At 41.3% G+C, this 13,992-nt stretch overlaps 1 protein-coding gene and 1 pseudogene across 1 annotated transcript; both read left to right on the top strand.

Moving 5' to 3' along the window:
• Window positions 1-5,443: 5,443 nt before the first annotated feature.
• Window positions 5,444-8,753, top strand: LOC143331813 (B2 bradykinin receptor-like). The gene is made up of 2 exons (XM_076748990.1): window positions 5,444-5,525; window positions 7,174-8,753. The coding sequence occupies exons 1-2, from the start codon at window positions 5,506-5,508 to the stop codon at window positions 8,210-8,212; spliced, it is 1,059 nt and encodes a 352-aa protein (XP_076605105.1). The 5' UTR covers window positions 5,444-5,505; the 3' UTR covers window positions 8,213-8,753.
• Window positions 8,754-11,833: 3,080 nt separating this feature from the next.
• LOC143331265 (B2 bradykinin receptor pseudogene) lies at window positions 11,834-12,862 on the top strand (annotated as a pseudogene).
• Window positions 12,863-13,992: the final 1,130 nt, after the last annotated feature.

Here is a 13,992-nt window from a genome sequence, read left to right as displayed (position 1 = left end):
AAAGACCAGCAATTAACAGGAAAATGCCCGATTTGTCACCATTATTTGTGGGAATATTTTCAACATTTTCAACCTGTTTTATTTTTTCCAAAGACAGCTTTCCATGTGGAAATAGACTGTCAATAAATTGTTCTTTATATAGGAAATGAGGGGCCCAGATCAAACATTTATCTATGTCCCTAAAACAACATACTACAGTGGACCTCAGGTGGTATACCTATATGTAAACACAAATAAGTAATTCATTTTGGTGTTGCTGTCTTTAAGTCAATGCGAGGCCCAATTTCAAAAAGTTGGGATGCTGTGTAAAACACAATGTGATAACTTGCTACTCCTTTTTGACACATATTCAATTGAAACCAGTATAAAGACAATATATTTAATGTTTTACCTCACCACACAAAGACAACATAGAAACAGAACAAAGTTCAGAGAGATAATTGTGAGAAAACCAGAGCACATTGGCAAACCAGATGACCTGAGAGGCATGCAGGTCCAGAAGGATGTTGGCAGACGATTAAACATTCTTTCAAATAGTATGAAGTAGTATGAAGAAACCAGGGAGAGCACATGTACTGCAAGTCAAAGTGTCTAGTGAAGTTGACTGTGTCAGCAGAACAAGACAGAATGTCACCGAATCAATACTGATGCAAAACAAAAATAACTTGATGTGAATCTCAATACTTTTATTTTGATATCAGCCCTGGCTTGGCAACCCAAGAAGTTCCATTCTTTATAACTAACGTATTACATAACTACTTTTGTCTTATTGTTTGGACATGAAGCTTCCTTTGTTATGCATTAGGTGCCAAGGAAATGTGTTGGGAAAGTGTCATGAGTGGGAGGTCAGTACTGTACAAAGCTCTCATTGTTAAATAGACTAAACAATCAAGCATTGAATCAAAAACATCCATCAAATAAGACGTGATTTGATTGTTATCATTTCAAGAAACAAGGAAAGGGTGGATGAGAAAAGGAGGAAATATCTCAGCACCAGGAAGTCTCATTAGTTCGCTGTTATTAGATTGTATGACAGACAACATGCAACCCGTCACGAGGAACAAATGGTGGGTGAGATAATGGAGCCGGCACCAACTGGAAGTCCACAACTGAATGCTGTCTGCTTCAGCCTGGCTTCAGAGCAGCAACCTTCTGGAGGTCACTTCAAGGTCTGCACTCACATTATCAACCTTTCCCTCCAATAGGGTTCATGTGTGACATCAGTAACACTTCTAAGGCATACACTGCAGAGGGTCCTTCAATGTCTGTGCATGTTTAGCACCAAAAGAAAAGTCAAAAACAGGAATTCATTTCGAGGAAGCTCACATTCATGCTCATGCATTTACTGCACAGTCATCATATTAACATGACAAACCAGATCTGTTTTCACACATTATTGACTGCTTTTAAGCCTTTTGTCTGTTCCAGTCGATGCTAACTTGAAAATGGCCTTTGGCTTTAAGTACATTCTCCCTATTTAGGACAGCTCTGTGAGATCTTAATGTCTTTCAAATTGCCATGTTGTTCATCCTAAATGCATTTCTCAGATAAATGAAACTCTCAGTCCTCATAAGAGGTGATCATCATCGGCCTGATGATTGAGCCTCCAGACACAGACTCACATGTCTGTTTGAGCACAGTATAGAAAATCTGATCTATAATTTGTCTGTCATAAATCTTTGTTTGGTAGATTAGGAAGAGATTGGAGAGTAGAGATTGACATCGCACAGGAGGGAAGGGTCTAAGTCACACAATACATGACAGCAGGAGAAAAACAATGGATAATGACAACGCCAAAAGGTTGGATTGCATGATTTGCTGTTTTGGACCAAGCAACAGTTAAGAACTTTCACTCTTGCTATCCATGAACACCTTGCCTAGAGCAAGAGAAGAGCAGGCGCAAGAGGCCTACCAGGGGGAGAGGGTGTGTTGCTCAGTCCAGTCGTGAGATTTAGGGTGAGTCAAACCTGTGGAAGCAAAAACACACTCATGAAGGACAAACAGGAACATTGTTATGTCAAACTTGTAACATGTGGGGCAAGGGCCTTAGGCTGTGGACATGCCTGAAGGCCATGTTTTCAAGTAACTTGCAGTAACCGAATGTTTCGCCTTGGAGAGGAGAGTTGATCACAGACTGGACACACAAGCAGCAGTAATGTGAAAGGTGAAATTTGCATGAATGTTTCTCTTTACTGTGATCCCACTCTTACCACGTGCTCAGGCACAAAAACAATTTTAAAAACTGTGTCTGACACAATTAAATATGATCCAGGAAGCAGTGCATGCAAATTGCTGTTGTGATGCAGTGACAGTCATTTTACTGGCCATTGTAGTGATCACAGTAGAAACACACAAATCACATTACAAAGATCTGTTAGGGAACATATGCTTGCAGAAATTTAATTGTCTGATGCAGTGCATGGCCAAATGAGTTTAGGTTGTGTGTTTCATGCGGTGCTTCTGTCTGCCTGAACATGTTTGCAGGCACATTAGATAGAAGGTAAGCCACGGTTTTCCCACAGTAACCTTTCACTGTGTGACAGTTACCCTATCATAATGCACTTGAAGCCATTAAAATGTCATACTTTTAGACCTGACTCTGGCACAGTTATCCAGGTTAATAATAACCTTCGAACAAATACAGTGCAGGGTAGTAAACTGATACATTTGACTCTAATTCACAGCAAGCAGTGCATGAACATCCCTCTCCTATAGCATCCTATAGCTTTCATCGTAGACCAAGCACTTATCTACTGTTCTCTAATGCAGAGGGAATAGCATTACTATTGTATGCTCATATGTCAGATGTTTGCGTAATGGGGAATTTATTTGAAGTTATTGTGATTATTATTTCTCACAAAGTATCCAAGAATTATTCAAATGTTTGTTTTTTCTCTACTTCACTTAACACAGGGGCTGTAATGGTTTGTGTATTCGCGCAGAACTGTCATGGTACGATTGTGCAGCTGGGCTCAGACTACACAATATATAGACTGATGCAGGAAATGCAGAAATAAAGTTCACAAGCACAAGTTCTTGTTAGCAACACGTGCTGAGGTTAGCACTGTCACCACCGTACTTCCTGCCTGATCAGTACTACACAGGGGTGTAGGTCAGGTCCTAACACCTAACCACATTTTCACACATGAGCAGGACAAACAGGGATTCCTCTGCAGATCAGGTAGTGACAAGCACAGCAAGCTGATTAGTGTGAGTCAGTGCCACTACAGTGATCACAAATGAATCTTTGGAACTGGAACTGCAAACAGCCAACCAGATTCTCTCAGGCCAGCTAACCTCCTGCCAGCCCTATCTCCTGAGTTGGCTAGCCACCAACCTGCTAGCCTTCTCCCAGCTCTAGCTGCAGAGTCAGCTTGTCAGCTTGGCCTGCCAGCCTTCAGCCAGTTCCTGTTTCTGAGTTGGTTAGCTTCCTACCGGAATCCACAACAACTAGCAGGAGTCTCCTTTCTGGAGGACCCAGACAGCTATCAGAACTGTCCCACAAGAGAGCAAAGCTCCTGAAGTCTCCAGTCTGTTGTTCAGCTCCTGACATCCAGCTCCAGGTTCTTTTCTCCTGGACCTTGCTATAGAGGTAGACAGCCACCAGACTGCTAGCCTTGGGTGAGTTAACCAGTTAGCTAACATGAAAGCAGCCAGTCCTGTGTCTGATTCTGTCCTGGAGACATCTTTGAAAAGCCCTCCAGAAGGAAGGGTTGCTCCCACTGACGTCAGCTGCCCAGTTGCTCATCTCCACTGCTGCCCAGTGCCTTGGAGTTCCTGGGCTGAGGGCTGATGATTCTCCAATTCCTGGGTCTGAGCTGCATCTGACATCTGCTTCTGGTTCCCAGTCAGCGGTCAGGCCAACATCTGCTCCAGAGCTGCACCAGTCTCCTGCTCATGTGCTGCAGTGATCCACTGAGCCAGAACTGCAGCTGTTACCACAATCCTGGGCTGCAGCAGTCTTCAGTGCTAGTGTTGCAGCTATCTCCTGATCCTGTTGAGCTGCAGCAGTCTGCTGTGGTGGTGTTCCATCAACTTCCTGTTTCTCTGGCTCCACAGGTTTCCCTGACAGTCTTTCTGTCATTGGCCTTCAGTCCTGCTGCCCTGTTGCCAGCCTCCATTCCTGCTGGCCTGTTGCTGGCCTCCAGTTCAGGTCATCTCTGGTCCAGCACTCCAGCCATGTTGACGGCCTCCAGAGGGGTCCCGCCTATGTCACCAGTCTCCAGCCCAACCTCTGGAGGCCAGTCCTCAAAAGCGATCTGAATCTCCTGGTCATCCTCCTGTCTGTTTTCCAGAGTAGTTCCATCCATCTGGTTGTCCTCCAGCCTGACCTCCACACCTGCTCTGCTCTTTGGCTCTGCCCACTGTGTCCTTCCTTCCACACTCCCTTCCACTCATGTTGCCTGACTTTTTTGGACTTGTTTTTAAATGGATGTCTAGGAGCTCTCCCTTGAAGGGGTGTACTGTCATGGTTTCAGGTTTTGTTATTCACTGTTTTGTGTTGAAAGCGTTTCTCTCCATGTGTTGTGTTTTGTTTTATTTCCTGTCTTTGTCTCTTCCCCCTTGTGATTGCTAATTAGTTTCACCTGTTTCTCATTAGTCCTCCCTCTCTTGTGTATTTAGTCACTGTGTTTTACCTCTTTCAGTTGTCTTGCATTTGTCTCCAGCCCGAGCTTTATTAATTTGCTATTTTTGGAATGTTTGGTAATTAGGATTGCTTCTTCTTTTTGCCCCTGCCTGCTCCTGCAGTTTGCCGCCTCCCTGTTTTGTTGCTGGATTAAACTTTAGTTATTAGAGTTGGCTTTTTATTCTTCTGCCAGTCTGCCTGTGTGGTTGACCCTTTGTTTCCCTGCAGCCCCACATGCAAGTGTGACAGTGTAACAGAGAAATCTTTGAAATATTCCTTATTTTTATAATGCAAATAGTGTACCAACATTGCCATTGGGCAAAATGCTACCTCAGTCCTCAGCAAGACGATTTTGTTTGTTTTTGACACTTGAACTACTGTGTGTTCAAAAAGAAACTTGTCTTTATGCATTTGTGTTTTTAACATCAACTGCCAGCTCAAGTAGCTGCATACTGACAAGAAAATAAGAAAAATTTTAAAAATTTAAGTTACAATATAATTTTCAACACTGAGCATTCAGCAGCAAAATCTTTAACACCTCCAACATGGGCGGGATGATTATGCATATCTGAACACATTTCCAATCCTGGAGATCTTTGTTCAGCCATAAAACATGCAGCAAGTAAACATTAACTATGCCAGGTCACAAACACATAAACATGCTGTGCGTAATCTTACTAAGAGGTGGATAGGGGACAAACAGGAGAGAGAGAGACAGACAGTATGTAGACTGAAGTATGACGTTTTGGCTGACATCAGTTTAATTATAGTTGTCTTGAAGAGAGCGAGTCAGACGCAGACTGAGTAGAGTAAGGGAGGGCACTGGAGCAACGTAACCAGGCATCTGGACATTTCACATCTGGACATACTCAGGAAAAATGACTCTTCAACCGACAAGGTATGTATAAGCTTCATTTGGTTTGTATATTGCAAAAAATTTCACATTGACATTGATACATTCTCTGCTTAAACACTCAGAACTGGCAACTTACAGTGGTGTTGTGCTTTATAAAAATTTCATGTCAGTCTTAACTTACAGAACAGTAAAACACAGCTAAAAAATCTCAAGGAGATGAAAAACTGGAATTTTCCAGAAGAGACATGTCTTTTAGCAAACATGTTTAGTGTTACATGTCAGTGAGCAGTACCTCCCTCTCTTTTTGGAATATACATTTTCTAGAAAAGTTTTGTTTGTACTATGCTGATAAACCAATAGTAGCAGAAAAGAGCAGAAAATTGAATTGAAATGACATTGACTTCTTTGTGTCATGTATAAGAACTATACTGAAGATCATGCGTTTTATAAATGTCAGAATTTGGTTATTGTAGAAAACATGTTGAATTTCGCAACAGTTGCTCATGCCCTCAGTTTGCCCACTGCCATGGAGATGGTATCTTCTGTTTATGGCAACAAAAACAAACTCTTGACACTTTTGATGAAGACCTACATTCTTAACTCAGTTATTGATTCTTTTTCATTCTGATTCAAAATCGCTCTCATATGTGTTGAGTATCATTTAAAAATACAGATGACTCTGAAGTAATGGCTCAGTGTAAGACTGATTCCTGGATGAGTAAGATGATGTCAAACAACCACAGAGGAATTAGGGTGAACAGAGTGAAGCCTGTTTCTCATTATTGCAACATGGCAAACATGTACTACACTCCTTAGACGCCAACACTTATGGGATTTATGGAGACAGGCAGGGCTGGTAGATGGTGGATGTAAAGATCGCAGTTCAGCAAATTGCAGTAGCAGCAAGATTTACAGAATGAGATGGGCATTTAAATGCACCGCTGTGTTTTATGATTGGGTGTGTAGTTGGTGCTCACAGAGCTCAGGTGTTGATCAGCTGTTTGTAGATGCTCAATTACCCCAGTAATTGTTCAGTAATGTTATAATGGTAGCTTATCTTGTTTTAGTGCAGTAGAAAGCTCACTGCTGGAAAGTAACAAGCCGTACAAGTAGAGACTGTTTCGAAATCTGTTCCAGTGCAAACAAAAGCCAAGTCAGGGGATGACCCTATTGAACATTTCCGCAGTGGGCAAAGGCACATCCAAACAATCCCAACAACAAATCACACAGAGGAATAAGCACAAAGGAGATTCACTGATGAACCAACACATGTCAACAGTTAAATAATATTATGTTAGGTTTAAGTTTAATTTCAGTGATACAGTGGTGTATTTTCTAAGTAGTGTAAATATTTTGTGGGCTATGATATGAGCACACGCTGTGCATGTGGCTTAACTTGAAAAGTTTAAATACATATTCCTTATTATAAATGGTCTTTGTTCAAATGTGTAAAGGAATAGTTCAATATTTTGTGGATTAAAACTATTCACTTTCTGCCGAGAGTTAGATGAGAGGATCAGTGATATATGTCTTTCTGCTAAGGTAGGCTAATCAGTCCAGCTACTTACTTACTGAACAATCATGAGGGTTGTATCGATCCTTTAATCTAACTGTCAGCAAGCGTATTTCATAAATTCTGAAACTGCTTTAATGTCAGTGTTTAATTGTCTTTGCTTTCTGCTCTCCACAGCATCCCAGGCTTCGGCACCACAGCTTCATATGGAGACCAAAGCAACTCCAATGGGACTGACTGTCCTGACTTAGATGCCTGGGAGTGGTTCAACACCAGCCAGCCAGTGTATATCTTGTTCATCACTGTGCTGGGAATTGTGTTCAATGTGTTTGTCCTGATGGTTTTCTGCCTTCATAAGAAGCCCTGCACCGTGGCTGAGATCTACTTGAGCAACCTGGCTGCGGCTGACCTTGTTCTGGTGTCTTGTTTGCCTTTCTGGGCCGTCAACATAGCCAATGATTTCAACTGGCCTTTTGGTCAGTTCCTGTGCAAAGTCGTCAACCAGGGCATTAAGATGAACGCCTATTCCAGCATCTACTTCCTTGTTCTGGTTAGCATAGATCGCTATGTGGCTCTGGTGCATACGATGTCCTATGGCAGAATGCGCAGACCAAAATACGCCAAACTGGGCTGCCTGCTGATGTGGGGTTTTGGCTTGCTCCTGACTGTCCCCACGCTCATCTTCAGGAAAGTCAAACACTTCCCTGAGTATGGGATACATGCATGCTTTCTGGACTACCCAAACCGTACTGTAGAACATGTCTGCAATGGGATGTTGATTGTTATTAGCTTCATCATCCCCATTTCAATCATCTTATTCTGCACCATCAAGATTATTCAGGCTTTGAAGATCCAGGCATTAGAGAAGTTCAATGCTGAGAAAACAGAGCAGAGGGCCACAACTCTGATGCTGGTGGTCCTCCTGGCATTCCTGATCTGCTGGGTGCCATTCCACATGATTACCATACTGGACGTGCTGTTACAAGCTAATATTCTGCAAGGGTGTCACCTGACAAATGTCCTAGACATCTGCAACCAGGTCTTCACCTACTTCGCCTTCTTTAACAGTGTTCTCAACCCCATCCTCTACGTCATCGTAGGGAAGAACTTCCGGAAAAAAGTTCGGGAAGTCCTCAACCAGTGGAATAATAAGAAAAAAGAGTCCTCTGAGTCCACACGGTCAAACCTGTCCTCTACACTGAAAACTCTGGCATAAAATTCTGCTTTCAAAAATAGACTTTGCATAAAGGTGTCTGTTGGAGATAGTCACTTGATTGTCTTGCGACAATGTGGATAATTGAAATGGTAAGAGATGATTAGGACAGTAGTGGATATAATTGTGTAGTAATGGGACCAAATCACCCTTCCTCGGATCAATCTTTGATGAGACGTATTCTCAGAAAGATAAAATTTGGCTTTAATTATTTGTAGGGAAGGTAATTATTTGTGTGAGGCCATACAAGCCAGGAATTAATGTTTCCTCCTGGGGGAGGTGTTACAGATTGCTAAAAAAAAGTGTTACTGTCACAACTGTGTTCAATTACTGTCACTTATCATAAGCTGGAAAACCTGACCACATACAGTTGTTTTTCTCACCTTTATAACAGCTCCATCACATGCAATAAACTACAGCTGGCCATTTGTAACAAAAACCAGAAAGCATCAGTATCTTGAATGTCCAGGTGGTGTGACCTGAAGTACTTTATGTAAATACAGTTTTTATATTCTGTCTTGTATTGCTGATGACTCATATTGTAAATAGTACCAGTATCTGTTTGTCTCTGTACATAACTATCAAATAAAACATAAACATATATACATACATATATGGTTTTATGGATAAATTATTGAATCTTTAGAATGCATTTAAGTGTTAAGTTGAGCACAAAAACCCAAATGTGAGGGGGCCCCAACAAATGCTTGCTAAGTGTTTTCTGGTGTTTCTGACTCATTGTCTGCAGAGTTAAAAACAGGAGTTTGTCAAAGAGTTTCCAGTGGCGGCACACAAACATGTTCCTTTTTGTTGGCTATATGGACATCAGTTGTCTCATTACACATTTCTCCCCACACCACCTTTTAATGGCTGAATGTTGACTCATTGTGGGCTGTGGTCAAGGGTACACCCCTAGTTGTAACCAAAATTAAGACATGTCATGCCAAACAGGAAACCTTTGTTAGGAGTCAGGCTTCACCACCATTGCTAGGGCTGGAAAATTATTGTGGAACAAAAAACATGCAGGCAGACAAATTTGCTTCAAAGGATAAAATGTATGCCAGAAATATACAGTTTGACCTCGTTCCATGTATTTTTGTCTGCCTTTCAGGATCAGTTTCACTGAATTCTTTAAAATCTGGGATATATAAGGAATTTTATGGTTTATTTGTTTTTCTGCAGTGTCCCCACAGAGTTACCAGATATCACAAAAAACTGTCAACTCGTTACACTCCGTCTCCATCTTCAGTCTGATGTTGCCTCCATTTAACAGATTTCCATGCAGGAGGGGGATTCGATTTTCCCTATCGAGTCACCAGGGACTGACATATCTAGCTGAATCTAATTTCCTTCTAAGTCAACACTGATGTGTAGTTATACCAACATACTTAGGATAAATGTTTTCAAAGCAGTGTAGATAATTGATAGCAGTGTCTATTGTCTATTGTTTCAGCCTTAAGCATCCCTGAAACACAATTTTGTGTTTTTTCTGGCTCTGTGATGCCTTCTACAGTCCTGATGGTCTGCATCCAAGCGGATTAGGATCACAAATGCTTTCCACAAACATAAAAAAATGTCTGCAATTGTGATATCATTCAGTGTCACCTGTTAAGGATATTCACAGTGCTACTGCTAAGAGTCCTCCACCAACACAATTGCACAGAAAATAAAATAATACATATATATTTTTTTTGAAAATAAATATTTTTTCATCCATGATCCCACTTTGCCAAACCAGTTAGATTTTTTAATTTAATTTAATTTTTTATTTTATTTAGATTTTTTTAGACCAGTCCAGGTGACCGGTATTTCCACCAGCCATGGATTTCAGGTAGTCGCTGCACAGAGATCATTTTAAGTGTTCCCCATATTCTCTCTGACATTTTTCCTCATTTGAATCACTTGGTTTTATGATAAAAAGCAAGACCCCTTTACTTTGTGTTTTAATCTACAGACCTCTAAAATCTAAATCTGTGTATGCTTCCTCCTTCGATTCCTCTTTCACTAGATTTATAACATTGTGAAATCTTTCAATCTTGCCCAGTCAGTTAAGGGTCCTACTCACTTAAAGAAACACACCCTGGATATTGTTCTCTCCTCTGATTTTATTCTTGAAAGTGTTAATCTGTACGAGGTCAGCTTATGTGTTTCTGACCACAAAACTATTATTTTTAAGGCCTTCCTTACACCTCCTGCTCCCACACTGTCTACTGATGTTTCCCTGGTGCAAACTCTGCTGGCAACTTTCATAAGGCTTACACCACTACACTTGGCATTGACCAAAAACCAACTTGGAGCACACCCTGGCTAAATAACAGTACCAAAGAAACAAAGCGAAAATGCAGACAAGCTGTCCACTTTTCAAAATGCAGTGAGGACTCTCATTTCTGGTGTTCGGTCTTGTCTTAGGCATGCAATGGTGCACCCATTTCTTAAAATACCCGGTCTTGACCCTCTGAATTTAAAACGTTATGAACCCATTTCTAAATTACCATATATATCAATCATTTTAGAGGATGTTGTTTACTCCGAGTTGATTTGTTTTATGAATAATCATAATATGTTTGACAAATTTCAATCAGGTTTCCATGCATGTCATAGCACCAAAACTGCTCTTTTATGTTCTCAAACAGACCTTTTTCAGTAGTGGTTGGTGATGCCCCCTCCTCTGTGGCCCCTCTGACCTGTGGTATTCCCTAAGGCTGTATGCTTGACCCTCTGTTATTCTGTGTATACATGCTGCCACTCTGACATACTGTGCATAAATACAAATTCAATAACCACTGTTATGCAGATGGCACACAAATTTATGTCCAATTAAGAGTCAGAAATAAAGGGCTGGGTGGTCCTTTATATCTTTTTGCTCCTCAAAAGTTAATCCCTATTTCAGAAAAGCTTCTTGGCTCCCTGTACACAAATTTCAAACCTACACTGAGAAACCTGGGTGGAATATCTGACAGTGACCTTTCATCTGATAAACAAATTATGTTATTCAATCTTGTTTTTTACCAATTGAGGATCATCTCAAAAATCAGCTACTTTCTCTGTCAGCCTGATCTCAAGAAGGTCATTCATGATTTTATTTCTCCTCAAGTAGATTATTGTAAAGCTTCCACTATCCAAGCAAACGCTAGTTAGCCTGGCTTGCTAACTTCCACTTTATGAGTGGAATAAAAACATATATTGGTCAAACCTTGAATGTCATAAAGAGACAGAGTTTAAATTACAAAGGGAATATAATCAGCGCTACAGTATGTTGGCTTGTATAATATGTGTTTGTATGTCCACGCAGACATGAATGTGTGGCCTTGGTTCTGTTTAATCACACAGATGCTGCATACAGTATCTGTTGCTGAGACCCCCCTCTTTGATGATGGCATGTGTGTGCTGTGTGCTCTGACTGATAAACCACCATTATCCACACTCCATTTAATCTATTATCCCTTCACACTTCGACACTCAAATCATGACGTGACACTAGCAACGCCTACGTTAAACCTGTGTTGACACAATTAAAAGGTTTTACTAGTCTATGCATTCGTTTTGGACACGCCCCTATTTTTCTGCCTCTAAACCCCCTGTTTCTGTGCACCAGCTTTCACAGTGATCAACAGTGTGTCACTTATGGAGAGTGCCGAGAGTGCTGAGCTCGTCTGCAACCACACAGATGCATGGGATTGGGTTTACACCATGCAGCCTGCCTACATGTCCATCATCTGTCTTCTTGGAGTGATCGGCAACTCCTTTGTGCTTTGTGTGTTCTGTCTGCAGAAGCGGCGCAGCTCTGTGGCCGACATCTACTTGAGCAACCTGGCAGCAGCCGATCTCCTCATGGTTTCCTGTCTGCCATTCTGGGTTGCAACTATTATCAACAAGTTCCACTGGAGGTTTGGGAAGTCTATGTGCCAGATTATCAACATTGTCATTGGGATGAATTATTATTGCAGTGTGCTGTTCCTGACAGTTGTGAGTGTGGACAGATACCTGGCCCTCACTAAACCCCTAACCCAGGGGAGGGGGAGACGGGCCATCTGGGCACGTGGGATTTGCTTCAGCATCTGGATTGCTGGGGTCTTGCTCAGCTTCCCTGCTATCCTCTTCCGCTCCGTCCAGTTCTTCCCTCATCTGGGCATTGACGCATGCTACGTAGCGTATCCCCACGAAGGCTGGAGGCTGCGCTACAACATGACTGTCGGCATAGTTGGCTTCCTTATCCCTGTTCCCATTATATCCTTCTGTAGCTTCCATGTCACTAAAGTCCTTCGGAGCAGCCAGAAGATGAAAAGGGGCAGCAGAGACAGTGTGGAAATGAAGGCTGCGTGCCTTGTTCTTGTTGTTTTGGCTGTGTTCATTCTCTGCTGGCTGCCCTACCAGATTCTGATCTTCTTGGACACCTTGGATCTCTACGAGGTCATCTCTGGATGTACGTGGGCATATGTGTTGGACATTGGCAACCAGTTAGCTACTTACCTTGGTTACAGTAACAGCTCATTGAATCCTTTCCTGTATGTGATTGTGGGGAAGCACTTTAAGCAGAGGGCAAGGGAGGTCTTTAGACTTGTGTTGTGCAGGAGGAAACAGCAATGGGGGAAGTCCGGTCAGTCCAATGCCAATCTCAACTCAACTAAACAAACTGAGAGTACTAAAATCTAAATATATCTACACATATAGAGGAAGGTTTGACCAAAAATGGATGTTAAAGAAATACGTTTTTTAACATGTAATTAGCATCTCTTGTGTAGATTACACACTCACTCATTAACAGTTTGCCATTTAAAGGAATAGTTCAACAATAGTTCATTCACTTTCCTGCCGAGAGTTTGATGAGAAGGTCGATACCACTCTCACGTCTAATAGGAAGCTACAGCCTGCAGCCAGTTATCTTAGCCGCTTCCCAGTCTTTATGCTAAGCTAAGATAGCTTCATATGTACCATACATACATGGGGGTGATACCAATCTTCTAACTCGCATAAAGAAAATAAAAAATGTTGAACTTTTGCAAATTATCTGTTGAGATGCAAAAGCATTCCAGATGTTATTTGAAAAATGTGTGTGAAATTATGCAGCTCCATAGTTTTGTTGCTAATTTGTGTTAGCTGCTAATGTTAATTAGTGCCACTGTGCTGTGTTGTGCTTGTCAGTCTTGATCTTGATGCTATATTTAATTGTTGTAAGCAGTCATCTGGTCTTTCAGATCTGTTTTACATCTGTTGGTTGGCTCTCTTTATAAAATGTTGTCTCAGGCTGGGCTTTGTATTTTTAAAGCTACTATCAGGAAGCTGAGTCATTTCTCTGAGACGTTGGGGTTTGTTTTCCTTTACGATTTTATGTGTTGAAACTGAAACTGGCTCTCACTCCAACAGATGTAACATAAGAAAAATATTTGAAGTAGCGCCTACGCTGAAATCAATCCATCATTGTGTTTAAGCCTGCAACTGTACAGCTGTATGAAAAGACTGAAATCTAACTTTAACTTCTGCACTATCAATATATCTAAAGTGTGTAATGCTTTTAACATAATGTAACAATGAATGAGTGTTGTAGTCTTCAATAAAGCATCATCTATGACTATTAGAAGAATTGAGTGTCTTTGTTTTGATAAGAAAGTTGTTTATACTGGATGACAGTGAGTCATATTTCCTTTCAGAAGGTCTTCATGATTCAATGGTGCGGTTATAATTTTGTTTTGTAAAAGGGATACCACGGCCTCAATCACCTTCACTTTTATATAACGCTTCTCATTGCATACTGACAAAAAATACTGCTTATATTTTATCTTCTA

This window comes from Chaetodon auriga, chromosome 14 (genome assembly GCF_051107435.1).
Source record: "Chaetodon auriga isolate fChaAug3 chromosome 14, fChaAug3.hap1, whole genome shotgun sequence".
Classification (NCBI taxonomy): Eukaryota; Metazoa; Chordata; class Actinopteri; order Chaetodontiformes; family Chaetodontidae; genus Chaetodon; species Chaetodon auriga.
The sequence above is the reverse complement of the archived record's forward strand: the minus strand, read 5'-3'. Positions and strand labels throughout refer to the sequence as shown.